This window comes from Nelumbo lutea, chromosome 6 (genome assembly GCF_056320005.1).
Source record: "Nelumbo lutea isolate HS-2025 chromosome 6, American lotus-T2T, whole genome shotgun sequence".
NCBI classification, from domain to species: domain Eukaryota; kingdom Viridiplantae; phylum Streptophyta; class Magnoliopsida; order Proteales; family Nelumbonaceae; genus Nelumbo; species Nelumbo lutea.
In genome coordinates, this window is record NC_142689.1 from 31,803,658 (window position 1) to 31,824,514 (window position 20,857).

The window sequence follows — 20,857 nt, forward strand, 5'->3', positions numbered from 1 at the left end:
ACATGGGACGCCGATTTCTCATTTCATTTGGAATGAAAAACACTTTACAGTTGCATCCAAACGTATTTTTCATAAAAAAATCACTAAAAACGATTATGTGAAGTGTGCCAAACAGGACACGTGCATCGTGGTGGAAACAATGGACCCGAGCCATTGCCCGATAGGCGATAGGTAACCCACTAACCAATTGATCCGGAGTGCCTTGAACCAGAATCCATAACAATCGGGCGTCATTATCGTTTTTAGACATGTCAATTTCTATTTTTTCTTCTCTCCCTCTTATGGAACAAATTGTCACCATTCATCGACTCTCTCATCGCTTCGTTCTTCCACTTTCCAACCAGCCTCAGGTCAAGAGAGAGGATGCGCAAGTTAATAACATTTGCACCGTTCCTCTTCCCTCTATTTCGTCTCTTCTCATCTCCGCTCCGCTCCTTCAAACCCTTTTTTTTCGATCCTGAAACTATCTACATTTCTCTCTGAAGAAATCCGACACCGAGGCCGATTTTCATGCCGGGGTCTTCGAAACTCCATTTGGACCCAGCAATCCATGCCATTATTGCCGTCAGTTCCACCGCATGTTAACTCCACAGCTTCTGTCTTCTATTCTCAATTCCCTTTAGGTTTCTGTTTGTTCCTTTCCTTCTGTGCTTTAACTCTCTCTCCCGTCCCCATGCCGGAGAAACTGACGTTTGAACATAATGTGTGTTTTTCTGTAACAGATTTCTGGTTGTTTTGGAGTTTGATTTAGATTGGAGACCTGTGTGGTGGCAATCATGAGTGGTAGCAACCAGTTGATCTCTGTTCATCCCGAAGAGCTCAAGTTCATATGTAAGCGATCTTTTCTCCGCTGTTAGGCTCTGTTTATGTTCATGATTCCTGCTTCGTTCACGTCCACCGTGACGCGATTCATGGATATAGTTGATCAAAGACAACAGTAGGTACTAGGTAGAAATATAATTGATCAAAAACCGTTCGTAGGAAGCTTGATATGAATCAGGTTCTGTGTTATCATTTGCCAAAGTGAAGAGATAGATATTCCAGTGAAACATAGAGGTTGATGTGTTCTCTCGAAAAATCCCATAGAAACAGAACTACACAAGTACTAGTGAAATTAAAGTAGTATCCAAAGGTTCCACTTCAATTGCTAGGGCAGAAACTTGATAAATTAATAGATTTCAGAAGCACGATTACATAAACATATATGAAAAGAAAGGTTAATCAAGTCTGAATGGCAGCAGCTTATTGCATTGTAGTGCTTGATTCCTGTGCTAAAGAAACTGATATTTTTATTCAATTATTTGCCGAAATCATAAAATTAGTTGGTTTGAGAAAAAGTACGGAGACACACGATTGAGAATTCTGAATTCCAGCCCCCTACAATTAGCACTGTCACCCTTATAAACCACATCCTGCCCGTGAATTTGGCATCAATTCACGGTCAGATGCATTCCCCCTGTACTTTAGGCCTAATAAATTTTGAGCTGGGCTGATTTGTACTTTTCCCTTTTTTTTACCTTTCTTTTCTTTTGTTATTTTTCATTTTTTGTTGAAGTGACGTATTGGTGTTTGGCATCGATGCCATTGTTCTAGAGCCATTTTATGGGAAAATGATGTTGTATGGATGAGAGTTTGTTGCATTATGTTTAAAGAAGACTACTTATTTCATTTTTTGGCATGATTCTGCCTCATAGAATTGATCCACATTATCCAATGGCTCTTTTTTTAACATTGACCCACAGAAATGGGATCTGCTCCTCACAAATGGGCACTTCACAGGCACATCCACCTTGTAGGAACATCTTCCGTGAATAATAACTAATAATTACGGGAGGTGTTCCCAATGCATGGTAGGATGTTCGTGTGAAGCATCAGGTGTGAGGAGCAGATCCGGTCTCTAACCCACATTATTCAATGGTTCCCATGATACCACATTATGACATTAGTGCCACGCATGTTATGGACCTTATGGTACCGTTGGCATCAATGGATTCAAAAACGAGAAAACACCAATTTTGATGTTTTCTCATACCACATCTCCCCGAATGCTAAGGCTTACTCATTTTATGGAACAGCAGTTCCAAACAAGCCTGTGTTTCGTGGCACACCATATTTTCGATGTTGTGCCAACATGGAGCTGTTTTCTCAGACAATGGCATGATGCCAAATATTGCCTAAGGTTGTGTTTGTTACCATTGTTGTTTCTACTTAAAAAAAAAAAGTTTTGGGTTAATCAATACAAATTATTGAAAAATATGTACATCACATGTGAGAGTTATTTTAGTTAAAATAATTAGACTTAATCACTTGGGTAAGAAAAACAAATTTAGGGGTGTTCTGGAGTGTGGATGAGAAATTTGTGGGTGTGGATTGGTCCACACCACACCCTAGTGGCAGAGACTAATCCACACCACACCACAGTCCACAGTTTTTCTAAACTGTGGACAAATTGTGTGGACTGGACCGGTCTACACCCAAAGTGGCATTCTATAGCATGGTGTAGACTAGTTCACACCACACTTTTTTGATTCAATGTATCTCATATACATTTTATGAATGATATACACAGTTAATCGTAAATATCTAATTTTTGCATTTATATGATAAATATTTTTAAAAAATGCATCAATGAATTAATATTAATCAATAAATCATGGTTTTCAAAACCGGACCGGATGGTCGCATCGAAAAAACCAGGAACCGGTCAGGTGACTGGTTCTATTTTTATCCAAAATCGAAAATTTGCAAAAAAACGTTGATTTGATCAACAAACCGTTGACTTGGGCAGTTTAACCGTTCGAACCGTTCTACGATTTTGATCATTTTTTATTTTTTTTTATTTTTGTCAAAATGGGCCAACCGTTCGGTTCGAACAGTCAGACTATTCGACTTGAGAATCAGACCCCTGATCGGTTCGTTCTCTAGGTTGGTTTAAAAAACCTTGCAATAAATATTAATTTTTTATAAACAATAGTAAAATAACTAAAATAAAAAAATATATTTTAAATATTTAAAAATATAGGCTCCTGTTTCTAATATATCCACGAATTTTTCCTATTGATGATATATTGGGATGTAGACGGGACTCGTCCATGCTATATTGGGGTGTGGCGTGGATGGGGGCAAACGAGCACTGCCTTAATGTTTCTAAAAACAACCTTTCACACATGCATTCTTAAGATATATCTATTTGGACCATAAATAACCTCAAATAACAATATTGTATGCCAATTTATATTGATCATGTACAAAACAGCAATGTTACCAAACACAATTTATACGGTGCAATATGTTATTTTTCTTTTCCTTTTTCTTAATATACATAATATGATATGAAATTGTCCAAAAAAAATATGCCTAATATGTTCACTTCAGTTATTTCTTGGTATTTGTCTTAATTCCGTAGCGTGAAATTATACTCTACCAAATTGTGTCTGTATTCTAATTTCTAAACAGCGGATAAATTACTTTCACTGAGGTTCTGGTCAAATACCGAAACCTTACACCAATTTAGCTATCGACCTATTCACCTCTTGTAGTTTGGGGTTAATTACTTGATCCACCCCTCAGCAATATGCCTTGACAGAAAATGCTTAGATGACATTTGAAAATTTTCAAAAGTCTGTATTTCACCATTTCTGGCACTTTCTTGAACAAATACCTTGGTTTACCCTTCTAAAGAGTGGTACAAATGATGATTGAAACCACCAAGGGAGGATGAAATAAAACGGGTTGGCCAGTTAAGCTAGTGTTTTTAATGGTTTTTATTTATTTGATAAACAGTGTCATGTCATTGTCATATGGGCATTTGTTTCATCATGCTATTTTGTATGTCTTGTAATCTTATAAATGGAAGTCTTAATTTATGTGCAAATCAATCATTGGAGAAAGTTTCATTTTAACATTTTCTTGAATACAAAAGTGTTTATTTACTATTTCACTTATGTGACACCTAGTGACATCTAACTGTCAACAAATATTAGAAAAAAATTTTCAAGCATTTTTTTCAGTTTTAAAGGCAAATCAAATAATAACGTTTATTTAATAAATGGAAGCTATACCAAGCACATACTTAGTGATATGCAGTCATTCCATCATGGGGCCCAAAAATGAAATAAAACGCATGGATCACTCAGATAAATCAATACATAATTCTTGCCCTAAAAATATTTAGGGCATATTTGGATAGCATTGAGAGATGCAAGAAAACTTGCAGGAACCATAAAACATGGAACTTTTAAAACCTAGAGGTTAAAATTCAATTTCTAAAAGGAAAACCTTTGGCTGTTTGCAAGAAACAGATTTTGCTGCAGGTTTTACTTTAGTTGCTTAGTTTCGTTTTAATGTTAACAAACAAAAAAAAAAAAAGCAAAATATAGAACAAAAATAAATAAACTAGAATTTGCATTCAATTTGTTCACTCCCATGATTTTTGAACTGACACACAAACAAACAAAAAAAAGAAAATTTTAGAACAAAAATAAATCAGAATTTGCATTAAATTAGTTTGCACTCGTGATTTTGCCCCAGTGCAAATGAAATTGCATTGCAAAGAAATAAGGCCAGCAAGTATGAAGTCTAAAGGTGACTTTTAGAAGCAGAAAAAAATCACCACAATTGATTCTCAGGAAGCACCAAGTCTTCTAATAAAGGCTTTTCTCTGTTACCAGAGGACTGAGCCTTTTTATTTTTCATCCTTTAAGTTTCAATTCTGCTGACCAACTTATCATAGAGAAGTTTCCTAGACTGATAACCAGTGGCACTTACGTGAACAGTTGAGCTGGAAAAACAGTGCTATTGTGATCTGAAAGTAGCCAACAAAACCGAACACCATGTTGCCTTCAAGGTTCTGCTTCGGCTTTTCAACTTTTGCATCTATTCCTTTTTTCTTGAAAGGGAAACTGCTTTAGCACCAATCATGTATTGCCGATTTCTTTTTGTGTTTTTTCTCCTTTTGTTTTGATTAGGTCAAGACAACTTCACCCAAGAAGTACTTTGTACGACCAAATACTGGCGTTGTACAACCTTGGGATTCATGTGTCATTACAGGTTCTACTCTCTATTTGATACAATCTACTACTTTAGCGCTTACTTTATTGTCATAATATTGATTTTCAATGTGCCTTCACATCATTCATTTGTGTCACTGATTTCTGTAGTCACACTACAAGCACAACGAGAATATCCTCCAGATATGCAATGCAAGGACAAATTTCTCCTGCAGAGTACCATAGTACCTCCAAATACTGACGTTGATGACATCCCGCAGGATACTGTAAGATTAATTCCTTGTCGAATAACTTTTCTCTTGAACAGATGCAATGGCTTCTTCTTTACTTTAGATTATGCATTTATACTTCCATGATAAAACATTGATGGTGTCCAGTTCAACAAGGATGGTGAAAAGGCAATAGAGGAGTGCAAGCTCAAGGTTGTATATACTACTCCAGGTCAAGGGACCTCAGAGGATGAAGGATCACTTACACAGAAGTCCAAACAGAACCTGAACTCCAACTCTGTGAGATTCTTTAACTTTTTGTTCTCTGTAGCCTTTTTTTCATTGTAGAAAATTCAGATAGATTATTTTTCACTTTCTAGTTTATACTTCGTGATAAATGGTTCAATCCGTTAAGACAAATTTTCTAGGCCATAACTAGTTACTTTTATTGACCGCAGGTGCTGAGCACTTCAAATCCTGAAGAGGTAAGTTCTCTTAATTGTTTGGTTTGTTTCCCTATTAGATTCTATTCATCTCTGTCTACCTAAAATGGTACAAAAGTTAGCCCACTAGAAATGCTTTGTGGGTGTTTGTTATAGTCAAATCGCCTCTGTGGCACTTAGGTGAATTCAAAATGATAACACAACACTACTATTTCAAATACTAAACACTTGTATCATAACAGAAATTATTTATTGAATGGTGTGAATTTCTCATTTTCTTGAGTTTCATATTCAAACAAGACAAACAAAACTCCACACCGTTGCTCATAAAAAAAAAAACAAAACTCCACACCGTGATTTAGAAGCCATGATAATGGAGGTATATGTCCTTATCCTTCTGACATATATGTCCTTTTTCTGTACTGTCTCATGGATGAACAGAACAACTGATTGGCCCTTCTTCCATTTTAGCATTTACATGTTTAAGTTATGATATATAATTTCCAACATTTCACATCCTTCTTGGGAGAGATATTCTTGCCTTAACTTGGCTTCCTTCTTTAGAACAGCACTGAATCGAGTCAGCACCACTCAATTTAGATGTTGTCTCATTTACATCTCAAAATTGAAATCTTATTCCTTGGAGATTAAGGAATGGTCATACTTAATGAAATGCTTCGATTAGGCATCATCCATTAATTGGGTTTTATTTTGTTATATATGCCTTTGGCAAGTCATAGACTGGCTTCTTTTTTTTATCTGTAAGAGTGAAGACATCCTTATTCTTTGTGGAATGTATGAATCTTTTCTCGGAGTTGGTCCCCTAATATGAACCTCATTGCTCTTAGATTTGTAGTTGTGTCTCAATTCTGAGGAGTGTAGAATATTTCATTCATGTTTTGCCTGCAAGATTCATGATTAAATTTTCCTAATTGTTCTTTTCTCTTTTCTTTTCTATTCTAATTGCCTAGCCACAGAAAAATTATTTGTGGTTGTCCAAATATTTCTCAAGAAGCTTTTAATATGATGCATATTTGAAGTAAATACCTTCACTCTGTTTATTGCAATCTTGTTAAAGAAAGTTGTGTCATTCACCTGGTACTGTCGATTTCTTTCTGCTTGTAGGTTCGTAAAGTGCAGCGACTGAAGGAAGAAAGAGATGAAGTTATTCAACAAAATCAGCGATTGCAAAGGGAACTGGTATTTATGCTATAAAAATTAGAACATCCTAGGATGAAACTGTGTATATCAGAAAGTAATATGATCTTTTCCTCACTCAGGATTTGATGAAGAGACGAAGAAATCGGGGAAGTGTTCCAGGATTCTCGTTAGCATTTGCTGCTTTCGTGGGACTCATTGGAATCATGTTTGGCTTCATATTAAGAGTTGTATTCTCTGCACCATCTGAAGAGTAACTTGACTATCTTCAGAATCTTGGGAGTTAGGCTTCCTGTCTGGAACATGTATTTTTTTTTTAATTTTATTTTCTGTCAAATGGAAATATGTTTATTTTGATATATCCATTGTACATCAATTACTATGCAAAAAGACATTATTCATCGTGGTTAAAGTGGCCCACCTAGAATAATGAAAAAAATGGATCATTACGGGTCATCGTGGCGATATATATATCTCCAGTTGTCATTGTATCATGTGAACATTAAAGTAAAGTGTGTAATACAAAGGAGAATGAATGGAAATAAAAGGAGTGATGGTGGAAATTTGGAAACTTGAAGCTTTGTGTACGCAATAAGAGATGTTGACACTCATTAATACAAGAACGAAAATTGAAGGGAAGTTTCAACAATTGTCAGAAACCCCAAGGAAGAATTCTAGACGAAACTGAAAACACCTCCAACAAGAGAAATAGAAGGTCATAAATTGGGAGAGAAGGGTTCTGGCTGATCAGTTTGGTAAGGTTGTAATATTTTGAAGAGTTTCTTAGTAAAAGACTACCTTGTTACTTTGCTGCAAACTTTTTCAGCTAATAAGTTTGCAGGGTTTTTCAACCTTGGAATTATTTTCGTAAGATAATTATATTAAATAATATTAACTCAATATAACACAAATACAATTACCCACCCCTATTCATGAGTCGAGACAACCGGATCCATCAAAAGATAAAAGAGAGGAAGACCTGGTGAATGGTTATCCTACTAATAAGGTTCATAATAGGGGTGATCATGCGTAGGCCGGGCCGGGCTTTACACTTATGACAAGGGCTATAGTTTAGGCCCAGGTTTGGCTCGGTCCAGGGTTTCGGGCCTGTAACATAAGTCCTAGTCAAGGTTTACATGGGTCCAGGCTGGGTCGGCCTTGATTTTATGCCAATGTCTTTTATATATAAAACATTACATATCTATAATATTTTATATTAAATGACATAACATGCATATAAATTTATTTTATATATTATATAATATAAAATATTACATACAACATAAATTATACATGTTATGTTATAATATTTATATATAAAATATATAATCTAATATAAAATAACATGATATGCATATATATACATTATACACAAAATGTATAAGTTTAAATATATGTGGGTCAGGCCGGGCTTGAAGTATTAAACCCAAGCCCAACCCTAAAATTTACAAATCTGATGGGAGCCTAGGCCTGAGCCGGGCCTGAACACAAAACCCAGGCCCAAGCCCAAAATTTTTGAGCCGGGCTTATGTGGGCTGGGCTAAGCGGGGCTGAAATGATCACCCCTAGTTCATAACATGAGACAATGAGTGTTCAAGAAAGCCAGGAGCCGTCTCCCTGCTAGTGACATGGGCTTAAATTCTCGTGAACAGTTTGACCCCTAACATGCATTGAATCAAATTGAACTTTTTGCAAAGCTAAGCTCAAATGGCTCGTGAATAATTTGACCCCTAACATGAGCTTAAATTCTCACACTAGTTCCATGCATGTATTAGAATCAAATCCTAAAATGAGTTCTACCTACATGTTACGAGGTATAATCCGTCCTGATCAGGAGATGATTCAAGTCAAATTGAGTCAAATATATATCTAGCTATTTAAACTTGACTTGGCTCAAGTCAATTTGATAATGGGCTTGATTTGAGCTAAAAACTTGAGCTCGAATTCAATTCAATTTAAAAACTCAAATGTTCAAATTCAACTAAGAATGAACTTAATATTATTGGGAAAATGGGGTTAAAGAAATTAGAGGAGAAACTCCGATGCATATTTAAAGATACTATATTTAGAATGTTATTTGGTTCCACACATTTTATTGATTTTGTTGTTGGGTTAATAATACATTCGTTTCCATGCCAATTTACAACAAAGTCTAGTGTGACAAACTACAACCAGTAAACTTGAAGATTCTCCGAAATTACCTTCTTGAGGCAGTAATATATTAAAATGAAAGAGACAATAGTGTTTTTTTTTTCAGTGAGAAATTAGTAAAAATTATGCATAAAACCAACTTGAGTTACATCCTTTTATAAGTTTTGAAGAATCATCATGAAAAGGGTATAAATTCAACTCTACCATCATTCACATAATGTTAGCAATTAATGACTATTAATATTTAAATAAGATCTCTTGATCACACCCGATTAAGTGATGACCATTGAATTAATTTAAAACAACTACTATCATAGCTGGGCCTCCAAACTCAAACACACTCTTACTTGCAATTTAATTGTATGAGGTGTCATCACATTAAAATATAGTCATTTCATATAAAGCACGCGGGTGAACTTTAAAGAATCTCATTGCACCGGTATTAAATCTTTATATAAAAATTTAAATCAAATTCAGTGATTTTTCAATATGAGACCAATTCAAAAATAAAAAATAAATTAATTTAGTGAAAACTCTTAAAACTATTTTTAAGATGCATGTGTAGAGATATATTCAAAGCTGCCATTAAATATAAACCGAGGTTTAAGAAAAGAGCGTATAGATTGGGCTCCGACTTTTAACTTGATTTACGAGTCAAATGGAATGATTTCATGCTAAGGTCGGTTCTACCCCCGCACGTACGTTTTTCCCTTGTTTTTTTGAGGTACCTCACCTACGTCTACTTCGTCGGAAAGGAACGCTTCGTGACGGATCCAAATCAAACTTTTCACGATCCAAACTCGAACTTCCATATCCGGTAGGTTGCTGCGAAATTTCTAGATTGTACTTACATATTTACCCTTGATTATAACCATAAGTATAAAAGATCTGTGAAGGGTAATTCAGTAAATAAGAACCAAACACGATCACAAGTTTGAACGACTAGTACAAAAGTCGTTGATCCAGAATCCAGAAGCCGCAGTACCACGACGCGTTAAATAGGTTCTCGCTCGTTTCCCCATTCGCAGTCTATACCTTTCATTTTCAACTGAGATCATCGTCTCCCGAATAAACTTTTCATTCTTGTTCCCTCCCCTTCCTCTCGTTTTCTTTATTTCTCTCTGAAATTGAAAGAATGGAAGCCTTTTCTTCGTTTTTCCAGTCTCAATCGAGTTCTCGAAGCGGATGGAGTTATGAATCCCTGAAGAATTTTCGTCAGATCTCTCCGACAGTACAGAACCATCTGAAACAGGTATAGAATACCACGAAAATATTCAACTGTGTTTTCATTCCTTGGTTAAGGTTTTTTCCCTTTCTTTGGATGCCTTTTCTTCTTTTATTGTGGGCTCTTTTGCTTGGTCTGGTCGATTTGACGAGGTTTTGGTTCGATTTTTTATTTTAAATGAATTTATATGGGGTAATCGTTCTATAAGTTAGTCTGCCTAGCTTTATTTTAACTGCTCTTTGTTTGGTGTTAGAGATTGATTCGTAGGGGCTGATTGCTATTGTTGTCTTCTGAGTTATTTCTATTTGTATATTGTTTTCCTTTTTTATGCTGTTCTTGTTTTTCTTCCTGAAGTGGTTGTAGTAGTTGATGCTTTAAGGAGACTACTTTTTGTTACCTGGATATTGGTTCTGTTCATTTTTTTTTTTCCTTTTTTCTCTGTGGGAATTTAATATTTAGGGTTTTCTTTGAATTTGCATATCTAATTTTCTTATATGTCTTCGTTATTGGCAGGTTTATCTTTCGTTATGTTGTGCTCTGATAGCCTCGGCGGTAGGAGTCTATCTGCATCTCCTTTGGAACATTGGTGGTTTATTCACAACGCTGGGATGTCTGGGTAGCATGGCATGGCTACTCTCCACGCATCCATATGAAGAGGTATTGGTGGTTTATTCACTTCTCTATCTCTCTTTATTATCCTCTGTTTAACCATTGTACTCGACTAAACTTTAATCTTCAACTTGTTTCCTTTTTTGGGGATCAGAGGAAAAGGGTTGGTCTCTTAATGGCAGCTGGCCTCTTTGAAGGAGCTTCTTTGGGTCCTCTCATTGACTTAGCCATCCAGATCGATCAAAGGTATATCTTATTTGTCAGTTGTTTTAGTTTTTCCATACTCTGGTTACTGTGGGTTATCTCATAGCTTAAGTTTGTTAAATGAAATGTTAGAAGTTAGATCAATGTAGAAACTTCTTTGGTAATGCTATCGATATATTCCATGTTTTCTGTTCTGTATTTTCTTGAAAGTTTATTGGTTTATGCTTCTAAATCCATCGTAAAAAATGAAAAAGTCTAAATCAGAAATTAGAATAAGGTGAGGATGTGGTGATTGGTGTATATGCTTGGTGTTTGTGTTTCTGTATATGAGGGGATTAGTATGTCTGAGTATTTTAGATAATAAATCACTTCACCATTTATGGTGTAACAAACTAACAATGGACTTCATTGCTAATTCCTTATGTTGAACTTCCCAATCTCATTGGCACACTTGGTAAATTTGACTGAACGAGAAGCAGCAATGAGAACGTTGAATGGATTACTAAAGGCTAGCTTTTATTGGCTTACTCCACTGAGAGACTAGTGACAGTAAATGGATGTTGAAATTTGAATATAAAGGGGTTGTTTTCAGATATGAGATGATCCTAATTGCTATATTTTAGTAGCTACGCAAGCAATGGCTCATTGGAAATTTTGCTGTTAACAAACATGGGTTTTTAAGTTGTTCTGCTCGGAGATGGAACATTTGACTACAATGATCGTCTCTACAAACTAACAGACTTCTAATGTGTACAGTTGATTGTTATTTTGACTGCAGCATTCTGATTAGTGCATTTGTGGGGACTGCTGTGGCCTTTGGATGTTTCTCAGCTGCAGCCATGCTGGCGAGGCGTAGGGAGTTCCTTTACTTGGGAGGCTTGTTGTCCTCTGGCCTGTCGATCCTTTTCTGGTTGCATTTCGCATCCTCCATCTTTGGAGGCTCCACAGCCATCTTCAAGTTTGAGGTGAGAAAGGATCTGCCCAAGCCCAACCCATAGTTGTCAACGCAACGCCTAGGCGACAAGGTGTCCTTTGAGGCTCGTCTAATTGCAAAGCAGTTTTGTACTATGCATTATAAAATACTTTTTTATTCTTTATTTTTTGACATAATTATAAAATAGGCATTATTAAATTAAATTATTCATTTTGTGTGTTTATATATTAATTTCTTTTTATTATTTTTTATTTGTTAGGGTTTAATCAATACAAACATTGCTAAGTGCTGTATTGAACCCTCAAAGTTTTTAAACCTGAACCAATAAGTTTCTACCCCCCCCCCCCCAAAAAAAAAAAAAAAACAATAAGGAAGAACTTAAAATTTTGTCTAATCAACCCATTTTCTATTACTACTTTTTTTCTTCTTTTCTTATAATAAAAATAAGGGTTCAGCCCTTATATTTTTTGAATGTTCTTTTCTTTCTTTTTCTTCTTCTCATTAGTATGTTGATTTTTTGTACTTTAATATGAATTCTATACATTTCTTATTATGAATAATTATTAAGGAAATATAGTTATAGTACCTAAGGGAACTACTCTAGGATCTATGTTTTCTACATAAAAAAATCCATCACCTAGGTGATTAGGCGACTCCTTGTCCTTGGCGCCTTGAAAACTATGGCCCAAACAAAGCACTCCCATCTGGACAATTTTTTAGTAAAGCGCATTTGTCTAATTGCGTTTGGTTCATGTTTGCTTATAAATGCAGCTATATTTTGGGCTTTTGTTGTTTGTGGGGTACATGGTGGTAGACACCCAGGAAATAATTGAGAAAGCACACTTTGGGGATCTCGATTATGTGAAACATGCCTTGACCCTTTTCACTGATTTTGCTGCTGTTTTTGTTAGAATTCTTATAATCATGGTGAGTTGAAGCTGACCTCTCTCTCTCCCTCTTCGTAGTTGGTACATTTCTTTCATGAATTTACAATGTGATTGAACTGTTATTTGCAGTTGAAAAATGCTGGTGAGAAGGACGCGAGGGAGAAAAGAAAGCGAAGGAATTCAACTTCATCAGAGTAGTGAGACCAAAGAATTGCATATGATTGCTCAGAAGTCACTTTGGTTATGTAGCTGATGTATAAATGCTTGGAAATCGGAACACATGTAAAAAGTGTGATAAGAGATTCCTTATTATTCGGTTGTGGCGAATTGTTGTAGATGTTGGTTGGCTTTTGGTTTCGATTGGTAATTTGTTTTGTATGGACGTTGTTTGTAGTCCTAGGGGTGCCCACAGTTCGGCGTTTCGGTTAACCCGAACCGTGGGGTTTTTTCAATCGAACCGACTTGATCGGTTTTTTTAAAATCTAAAGCGAAGTAACTGGTTAACCGTGGTTCAGTTTTTCAATTTTTTTTTCACTCAAAATTAAGAAAAAAAGGGAAAAAGTTATTTGGTCTGAGAGGTGGCGGAGCTGCGGAGATGAGATGAGAGAAACAATGACAGCGCCTAGGAGGTGGTGGTCCTGGTGGAGTTGAGGTGGTGATTGGTGTTTTGGTTGGTGGTTGTAGGGGTGAGCAAACAAACCGAAGTTGAGGCGGTGATCAGCGTTTTGATGGTTGGCATGATGGAGACGGAGATGACAGGCGATAGAGAGAGAAAGGGCCACAAGTAAGCATCGAAGCAAGAGAAGAATTGGCCACTATGTGAGACTTGAGAGGCCATTGGTCGGAGGACATGCCGGGGGAAAAACTAGGAAGATGAAGAGAGTCGAGGAGAAAAAAGTGAAGAATCACAAGAGAGACTATAAGGCCTTGTTCGATAATGCTGAACGCTTACCTCTTATCACTCACCATCTTCTGCCATTTCATAAACTCTTTTGGTGCTGTTTGTGCTGATTGATCGGATGCGAAAATGTTGCTGCTACATCGGAGAGGTTGGAGGTTGCCGCCAGAGGAATCTTGGCCATTAATCGTTGTCCGGTTACTTGTTGGAGTGATTTTGAAAATGTACATTCTTTTTATACTGCTTCTCTCAGACGGCCGGTTGGATCAATGCCGGAGTTGTAATCTCTGGTAAGGACAATAAACGTTGCCGAATCTATGTATTGGCGTCATGTATGAGTTGTCGGCGTCGTGTATCGGTTGAATCTTCATTTTTTCACTATAGACAGGTTCATCTATGTTTTTTCACACTCGAGAGGTTGAAGATGACCTCTCAATATGGTTTGTTTGGTCCACTCAGGTTGGATCGGGATTTATTATATGATGGAGTAGATTTGGCCAGACCCCTCGGTTGTGTGACACGTGGAAGAAGACGAGATGACCTGGCAAGAATGCTAGCTCGGCACGATGACGTAACGCGGCTGTCCCAAAGAGAGGCCCGAGCTCCCGAGATCCCGAACTCTTCAAAGAGAGGCCCAAGCTCCCCAAGAAGAGGCCCCAGCTTCCCAAAAGGGACCCATGCTTCTTGGGAGGCGAAACCCGAACTCTCCCTAAAGGATCCTGAGGCTAACAGTGAATCCCACGAAGGGTAAGGCCGAAACTAGCCCACCTCGGGTCAGTTCGGACCATATGCCAGTACTACGGGATAGTAGGACCTACTCATCCGAACTCAAGACTTCACCTCGCGCACCACTCCGGCACCTCGGCTCCAGGTCGCGCGACTGTGAAACCATATCTAACAGATCCGTACTCTAGGGCAGCACGCCTGACTGGTCCGGGTCTGATAGAGGGCAATCACGCCGTAACGGCCACCTGCTACTGCCATCTCAATTGTGACAGAGACGGCCTTGGTAGAAAGGACAGTGGCGGTTATACCTGCCCCCCACAGAGGCGGTTACACCTGACTTGGCAGAAATTTGGGAGTAACTGTACCAGGTGGTTATAAAAGGCCTCCCTCCCCCAAAGAAAGAGGTATGTGATATTTTGTGCTTTCTAGTCTTGAAATCCATCATTTTCCCTTGCCTTCTCAAGAGCATTAATTTTAGATTCGGAGCATTCCTACTGGTTCCTCCCCAGAAGTCTCCATTTTCTTCCTTGTTTCAGGCATCTTCAGCTCTGTCAAAGGACTTCAAACTCCCCCCACTAGACAAATATGATGGGTCCTTTGACCCCAGTGATCATTTTGATGCGTTCCAGTCCCAGATGCACCTGGCGAGGGCCAGCGAGTCCTGCATGTCCGTGGCCTTCACCACCACCTTCAGGGGAGTTGCCCACACATGGTACAGGAACCTGGCCCCCGGGTTGATAAGGAGCTGGACCCAGTTTGTGCAAGTCTTCACCGCGCACTTTGTTACCAGCAAGTGGTGTCCCCGAACCGAGGAGAGCCTCATCGGGATAGTCCAGAGGGAAGGATAATCCATCCGAGGCTATATCAAACGGTTCAACGATGCATGCTTGCAGATACCGAGCCTAGACCCCGTGGTACAGCTCGCGGTAGCCAAGAGGGGTGTGACACACAAGGAGTTCAAGTGGCACATGGTAGTCAACCAGCCCGTGACCGTAGCTGAATTCCTCAAGCTCGCAGACAAATTCATAAGAACAAATGAGGAGATCAACCAAAGGACTGAAAGCAGGATCGAAGAAAGGAAGAGGGAAGGCGAACCCTCCATCCTAGATGACAGGAGAAAGAAAGACCCAGCTCGGGGGACGAAGTCAAGCCAGCCGTTCTGAGCTCCCTTAGCAAGTCGGACGGACTACACGTCCTTAAACGCGAAACGGGCCGAGATCTTAATGATGATCAAAGACGCCCCGTATGTGAAGTGGCCACCTCGTCTGAAGGGAAACCCGAATGAGAGGAATAAAAACTTGTATTGTTGTTTCCATAGAGATCACGGTCATAGCACTGAACATTATAATAATCTCCGCGACGAGATAGAAGAACTTATCCGCTGTAGATACTCGAGAAGTTTTGCACAGCATAATAATAATAACAATAACAGTAATAAGACAGGTCGGTAGGGAGAGCACAACAGAGATGCTCCCGAGTCTAGCAGCCGGCCAACAGAACAGTCATAGAAACAGCCCCCGGAGGAAAGGCCAGTTTGGGGAACGATTTATGTGATCGTTGGAGGATCAATTGTAGCAGGGTGCACCTCGGCAGCAGCTCGGGCATCAACCCATGAGGCCGCCAGAGAAGAACAAAATCCTCCAAAGCGGCCAACGACGGAAGACCCCATATTCTTCACCAAGGACGATGCGCGCGGGGTTCACTACCCCCATGACGATGCCCTCGTCATAAAGGTAAAGATCAACAACTTCGAGTTTAGGTGCGTACTGGTTGACTCGGGCAGCTCGGCAGATATTCTCTTCATACCCGCGTTCGACCAACTTCAGTTGCAGGGAAGTGACTTGAAACCCGCAAGCACTCCTTTAGTGGGCTTCAGCGAAGAAGAAGTCAGGTCCATTGGAAAAGTGACAGTACCCGTGGAAGTCGGCACATGGCCCTGCGTAGTCAGAATCAACCACGACTTCCTGGTGGTCACAACCCCCTCCCCATACAATGCCATAATAGGTCGACCGATCACCCATATCCTACGAGCGGTGGTCTCCACTTATCATTTAGCAATGAAGTTCTTTATAGACTTCGGTGTGGGGGTAGCGCGGGGCGACCAACTCGAGTCCCGCAAGTGCTATGTTGCCGCCCTAAAGGGAAAGACCAAGGTGGCCGGCGACCTCGAACTGGAGCGGCCTACAGAGCAAGGTGAAGAACAAGCTACGCCCACGGAAGAAACAGTCATTGTTCCAACCTCAGCCGCAGACCCAGCTCGAACGCTTTAGATCGGTGCTTCTATCCAAGAACCCCTACGAACTGAATTGGTGAGTTTCTTACTCCAAAATTTAGATGTTTTTGCATGGTCCACGGTAGAGATGCACGGTATAAACCCTGACCTTATAACTCACAAGCTGAATATTGACCCTGTAGTTAGGCCCATTAGATAGAAGAAACACAACCTAGCCTCAGAGTGCTGGAGGGCGGTCGATGAGGAGGTCGAGAAGCTCCTCGCAACAGACTTATAAGGGATGTTCATTACCCGAGCTGGGTGGCCAACCCTGTTTTGGTAAAGAAGGCAAACAGAAAGTGGCGCATGTGCGTCAACTACACCGACCTGAACTGAGCTTGCCTGAAAGATTGCTTCCCCCTCCCTAGGATCGATCGCCTAGTGGACGCGACCTCGGGACACGAGTTGCTAAGATTCCTGGATGCCTACTCGGGCTACAACCAAATCAGGATGGACCTGTCTGACGAGGAAAAAACCGCCTTCATAACCGAGTTTGGCCTGTACTGCTACAAGGTTATGCCCTTCGGACTGAAAAATGCTAAGACAACCTTTCAAAGGCTTGTGAATAAGCTGCTTCAACCCTTAATTGGCACAAAGATAGAATGTTATGTAGACGACATGGTCGTCAAGACATAGTCTTCGCATGAATTTATACCAGACTTGCATTCTGTCTTTCAAATTTTGCATCAATTTAGCATGAAACTAAACCCAAATAAGTGTCTTCGGTGTCAACTCGGGTAAGTTCCTAGGGTACATCATCAACCGACATGGTATTGAGGCCAACCCAGACAAAATAATGGCCATCCTAGATATGAGACCACCCCAAAAAGTAAAAGAGATTCAAAGGCTAAATGACAAAATAGCCGCTTTGAGTCGTTTCATGTCCAAATCAGCAAATCGTTGCCTGCCCTTCTTCAAGGCAATAAAAGGCAAAGGGTTCGAGTGGAACCCGGAATTCCAGCTCGCGTTTGACGAGCTCAAAAGATACCTCACCTATATCCCAGTTTTGACCCAGCCCGAAGAGAGCGATGTTTTAGAACTGTAACTCTCGGCAAGCGACAAAGTGGTCAGTTCGGTACTGATAAAGGAAGCAAATTAGGTCCAACGACCCATCTACTATGTTAGTAAATTATTGCAAGGAGCAGAAACGGGATATCTAGAGATAAAAAAGCTAGCCTATGTGCTGGTCATTGCGGCCCGCAAACTCCGCCCGTATTTCCAAGCCCATACCATCATCATCCTCACTGACAAACCCTTGAGGCAAGTATTACTCAGGCCCGAGGTCTCTGGTCGACTGACGAAGTGGGCTATCGAACTCAGTGAGTACGACCTCCAGTACAAGCCATGAACTAATATCAAAGCCCAAGCCTTAGCGGATTTTGTTGCAAAATGCACGTTCAACTCCGAGGTCCTTAGCCCGGTTAAGCATGAGGTTCCCAGTTCGGGTGAGCTCGGTGCTCCCGAGCCGGTTGAGTCCGAGCCACGTGAGGTCGCACCTAGTTCGGTATCTCTCCTGGTTAGGCCGAGCATGAACTGGGACGAAGAGCTTTGGATCCTTCGCGTAGATGGCTCCTCAAATCAGCAGGGCAGAGGAGTCGGTGTAGTTCTTCACGGTCTGAGTGGCACGAAACTGGAGTACGCGCTACGCTTCAAGTTCACGGCATCCAACAATGAGGCGGAATACAAGGCGTTGATAGCCGGGCTAGCCTTGACGCGACAGGTAAAAGCAAAACACATAATTATCTGCAGCGATTCCCAGCTTGTGGTCAACCAAGTTACAGGCGAATACGAAACCCGCGAGCCAACTATGATCACCTACTTAGCAAAGGTAAAAGAGGCTCTACTTAGCTTCCAACCACACTTCATCAAGTGACAACACCATGAGAACTGCTTAGCTTCCCGAGGTCAGAGAATGCTAAAGCCGATGTCCTATCCCGGTTAGCCAGCACCAGTGACAACACCAATGAGAACTTTGTACATAGAGGACCTACCTCGGCCTAGCATTCTCTAGGGGGCAGAGGAGGTCACTCCTGTCGCCCAAGTAGAGCCGAGCTGGATTGATCCACTCACGAGCTTCCTGCTACACGGTACCCTCCCCGCAGACTGCAACGCCGCCAAGAGGGTAGAGAGCCAGGCATCCAAGTACGTCATAATAGATGGACGACTGTACCGGAGGTCCTACACGCTCCCCTACCTACGCTACTTGCGGCCTCCCGAAGCCGAGCTCGTACTCCACGACATTCATGAAGGCCTGTGTGGCAGACACCTGGGGGGCAGGGCCCTCGCTCAGAAAGCACTACGACAGGGGTACTATTGGCCAACAATGAAAACAGACGTCGTTGAGCTAGTCAGGAAGTGCGATAAGTGCCAAAAGCACGCCAATATTCACCACTAGCCCATGGCCCTTCGCACAATGGGGTATCAACCTACTCGGGCCATTCCCACCAGCAACGGGAGGAAGGAAGTTCCTAGTATGGCAGTAGATTACTTCACCAAGTGGGTTGAAGCTGAAACTCTCGTAACCATCAAAGCTCGAAACGTCTAGAACTTCTTTTGAAAGAACATAGTGTGTCGCTTCGAACTACCTCGGGTACTGATCTCCGACAATGGCAAGCAGTTCAAGGACATTCAAATTCCAAGAGTGGTGCCAAGACATGGGGATCCGAGAAAACTTCACGTCAGTTGCACACCCACAAGCAAACAGTTAAGCAGAAGTCACGAACAGAGCTATCCTCCGCGGACTAAAGGTCAGGCTAGACTGAGCTAAAGCGTTATGGGCAGATGAGCTGCCCAGCGTCCTATGGGCATACCGAACTACAGAGAAAATCGCCACTGGAGAAACCCCCTTCAACCTCACCTATGGCATGGGAGGCAATCATCCCAGCCGAAATCGAATTCCGCTCACTTCGATTGGAAGCATACCACGACAATACTAATAAAGATGAGCTATGTACCAACCTCGACCTGCTTGATGAGGTGAGGGACCTCGCATACATCAGGACCGTAGCGTACCAGCAAAGGGTAGGTCGGTACTACAATGCCAGAGTCAAGAGGCGAAACTTCCGCGTCGGCGACCTGGTTCTCCACAAGGTCATGGTACCTGAGCCCGGCATCGGCAAACTTGGGCTGAACTGGGAAGGACCCTATCGAATAAAGAGAGCACTTGGAGGAGCTACGAGCTCGAGACTCTAGAGGGTAGGCAAATACCTCGAGCTTGGAACATCGTCAACCTAAGGCGATATTACGTATAAGTTGCCGAACTGAGCGGACTTTAAGCCGCTCCCAAGAGCCTAAGGGCAAGAATGCCGAAGTAACGAAAACCTCGACACTACAATACCCGATCACCTCTCTGGCATGGGAAAGAAACCTAGGAAAATATCTTGAGCTAAAGCACCGAGCTGAGGATGACCTCGGGAAACTCATCAGCGTAAGCTAAGTGTTAGCACCAAAGGAACAAGCAGCACAAATTCGAAACCCAGGGTGTAAAGCTCACTCCAAGACAGGGAGAGAACAGATCGGGCATATAGCCTTACTATGTCAGCTCGCCTCAAGGAATCCCCCCCGTCTTGAGGACCTAACTCTATGTAGTTCGGCAACATAATCACTTTGGCAAAAAAGAAATAGCTATGCAACACTTGAACTAAAAAAAGGTATCTCATTACCAATATTTGCTTTACAATGTTCACAAGAAAAGAAAGAAGAAATGAGCTCGCAGGCTCGATACATTACTTTGGGCTCGCAGGCCCGGTACACATCACTACGGTGCTACATCCCCTTTACCCTCAGAAGGGACCTCTGCAGCACTCAGAGGATCGGCTTCATCATCAGAATCCGGATCTTCATCGACCGTAGCAGCCATCTCCGGAGTAATGCGCGTAGTGGTGATGGCACAAATATCAAGCTCGGGGTAGGCATGCCTTATCATCCACCGGCTTAGCTTGAAGTCCCTCCGGTATGGGCCCACCATTAGGTCATCAAAGCACTCCGATGCGATGTAATCATCGACGACCTTCACCTTTGTATCCTCAAGGGCTTGGAAGAATATCTTGGATTTCCCCTTGATATCGGCCTTGAGGTATTCCACCTCGTACTCCAGGGCACCCTTAGAAGTCGTGAGGTGCTTCGCGACTAG

General features: G+C 40.9%; 2 protein-coding genes across 3 annotated transcripts; both read left to right on the forward strand.

Moving 5' to 3' along the window:
- Positions 1 to 293: 293 nt before the first annotated feature.
- LOC148848363 (Plant VAMP (vesicle-associated membrane protein) family protein) lies at positions 294 to 7,390 on the forward strand. 2 transcript variants are annotated; one of them, XM_088949066.1, is made up of 9 exons: positions 294 to 623; positions 723 to 831; positions 4,776 to 4,846; positions 4,968 to 5,049; positions 5,160 to 5,275; positions 5,387 to 5,518; positions 5,677 to 5,703; positions 6,787 to 6,861; positions 6,942 to 7,390. In XM_088949066.1, exons 2-9 carry the CDS (start codon positions 777 to 779, stop codon positions 7,074 to 7,076), a joined length of 693 nt encoding a protein of 230 aa, XP_088805192.1. In that variant the 5' UTR covers positions 294 to 623; positions 723 to 776; the 3' UTR covers positions 7,077 to 7,390. The 2 variants fall into 2 exon arrangements, with proteins under 2 accessions (XP_088805192.1, XP_088805191.1); XM_088949065.1 differs by having other exon boundaries at positions 588 to 831.
- A 2,178-nt stretch (positions 7,391 to 9,568) lies between these two features.
- Positions 9,569 to 13,156, forward strand: LOC148848364 (bax inhibitor 1-like). The gene is made up of 6 exons (XM_088949067.1): positions 9,569 to 10,222; positions 10,709 to 10,852; positions 10,959 to 11,050; positions 11,787 to 11,973; positions 12,714 to 12,869; positions 12,959 to 13,156. The coding sequence occupies exons 1-6, from the start codon at positions 10,106 to 10,108 to the stop codon at positions 13,025 to 13,027; spliced, it is 765 nt and encodes a 254-aa protein (XP_088805193.1). The 5' UTR covers positions 9,569 to 10,105; the 3' UTR covers positions 13,028 to 13,156.
- The last annotated feature ends 7,701 nt before the right edge of the window (positions 13,157 to 20,857 follow it).

Coding starts and splice junctions, on each gene's coding strand:
- LOC148848363 (XM_088949066.1), top strand. CDS start 777: ATGAGTGGTAGCAACCAGTTGATCTCTGTTCATCCCGAAGAGCTCAAG. Junction 4,847..4,967: donor AACACCATGTTGCCTTCAAG/GTTCTGCTTCGG, acceptor TGTTTTGATTAG/GTCAAGACAACTTCACCCAA. Junction 5,276..5,386: donor ATGACATCCCGCAGGATACT/GTAAGATTAATT, acceptor GATGGTGTCCAG/TTCAACAAGGATGGTGAAAA.
- LOC148848364 (XM_088949067.1), top strand. CDS start 10,106: ATGGAAGCCTTTTCTTCGTTTTTCCAGTCTCAATCGAGTTCTCGAAGC. Junction 11,974..12,713: donor CAGCCATCTTCAAGTTTGAG/GTGAGAAAGGAT, acceptor TTATAAATGCAG/CTATATTTTGGGCTTTTGTT. Junction 12,870..12,958: donor TTAGAATTCTTATAATCATG/GTGAGTTGAAGC, acceptor TGTTATTTGCAG/TTGAAAAATGCTGGTGAGAA.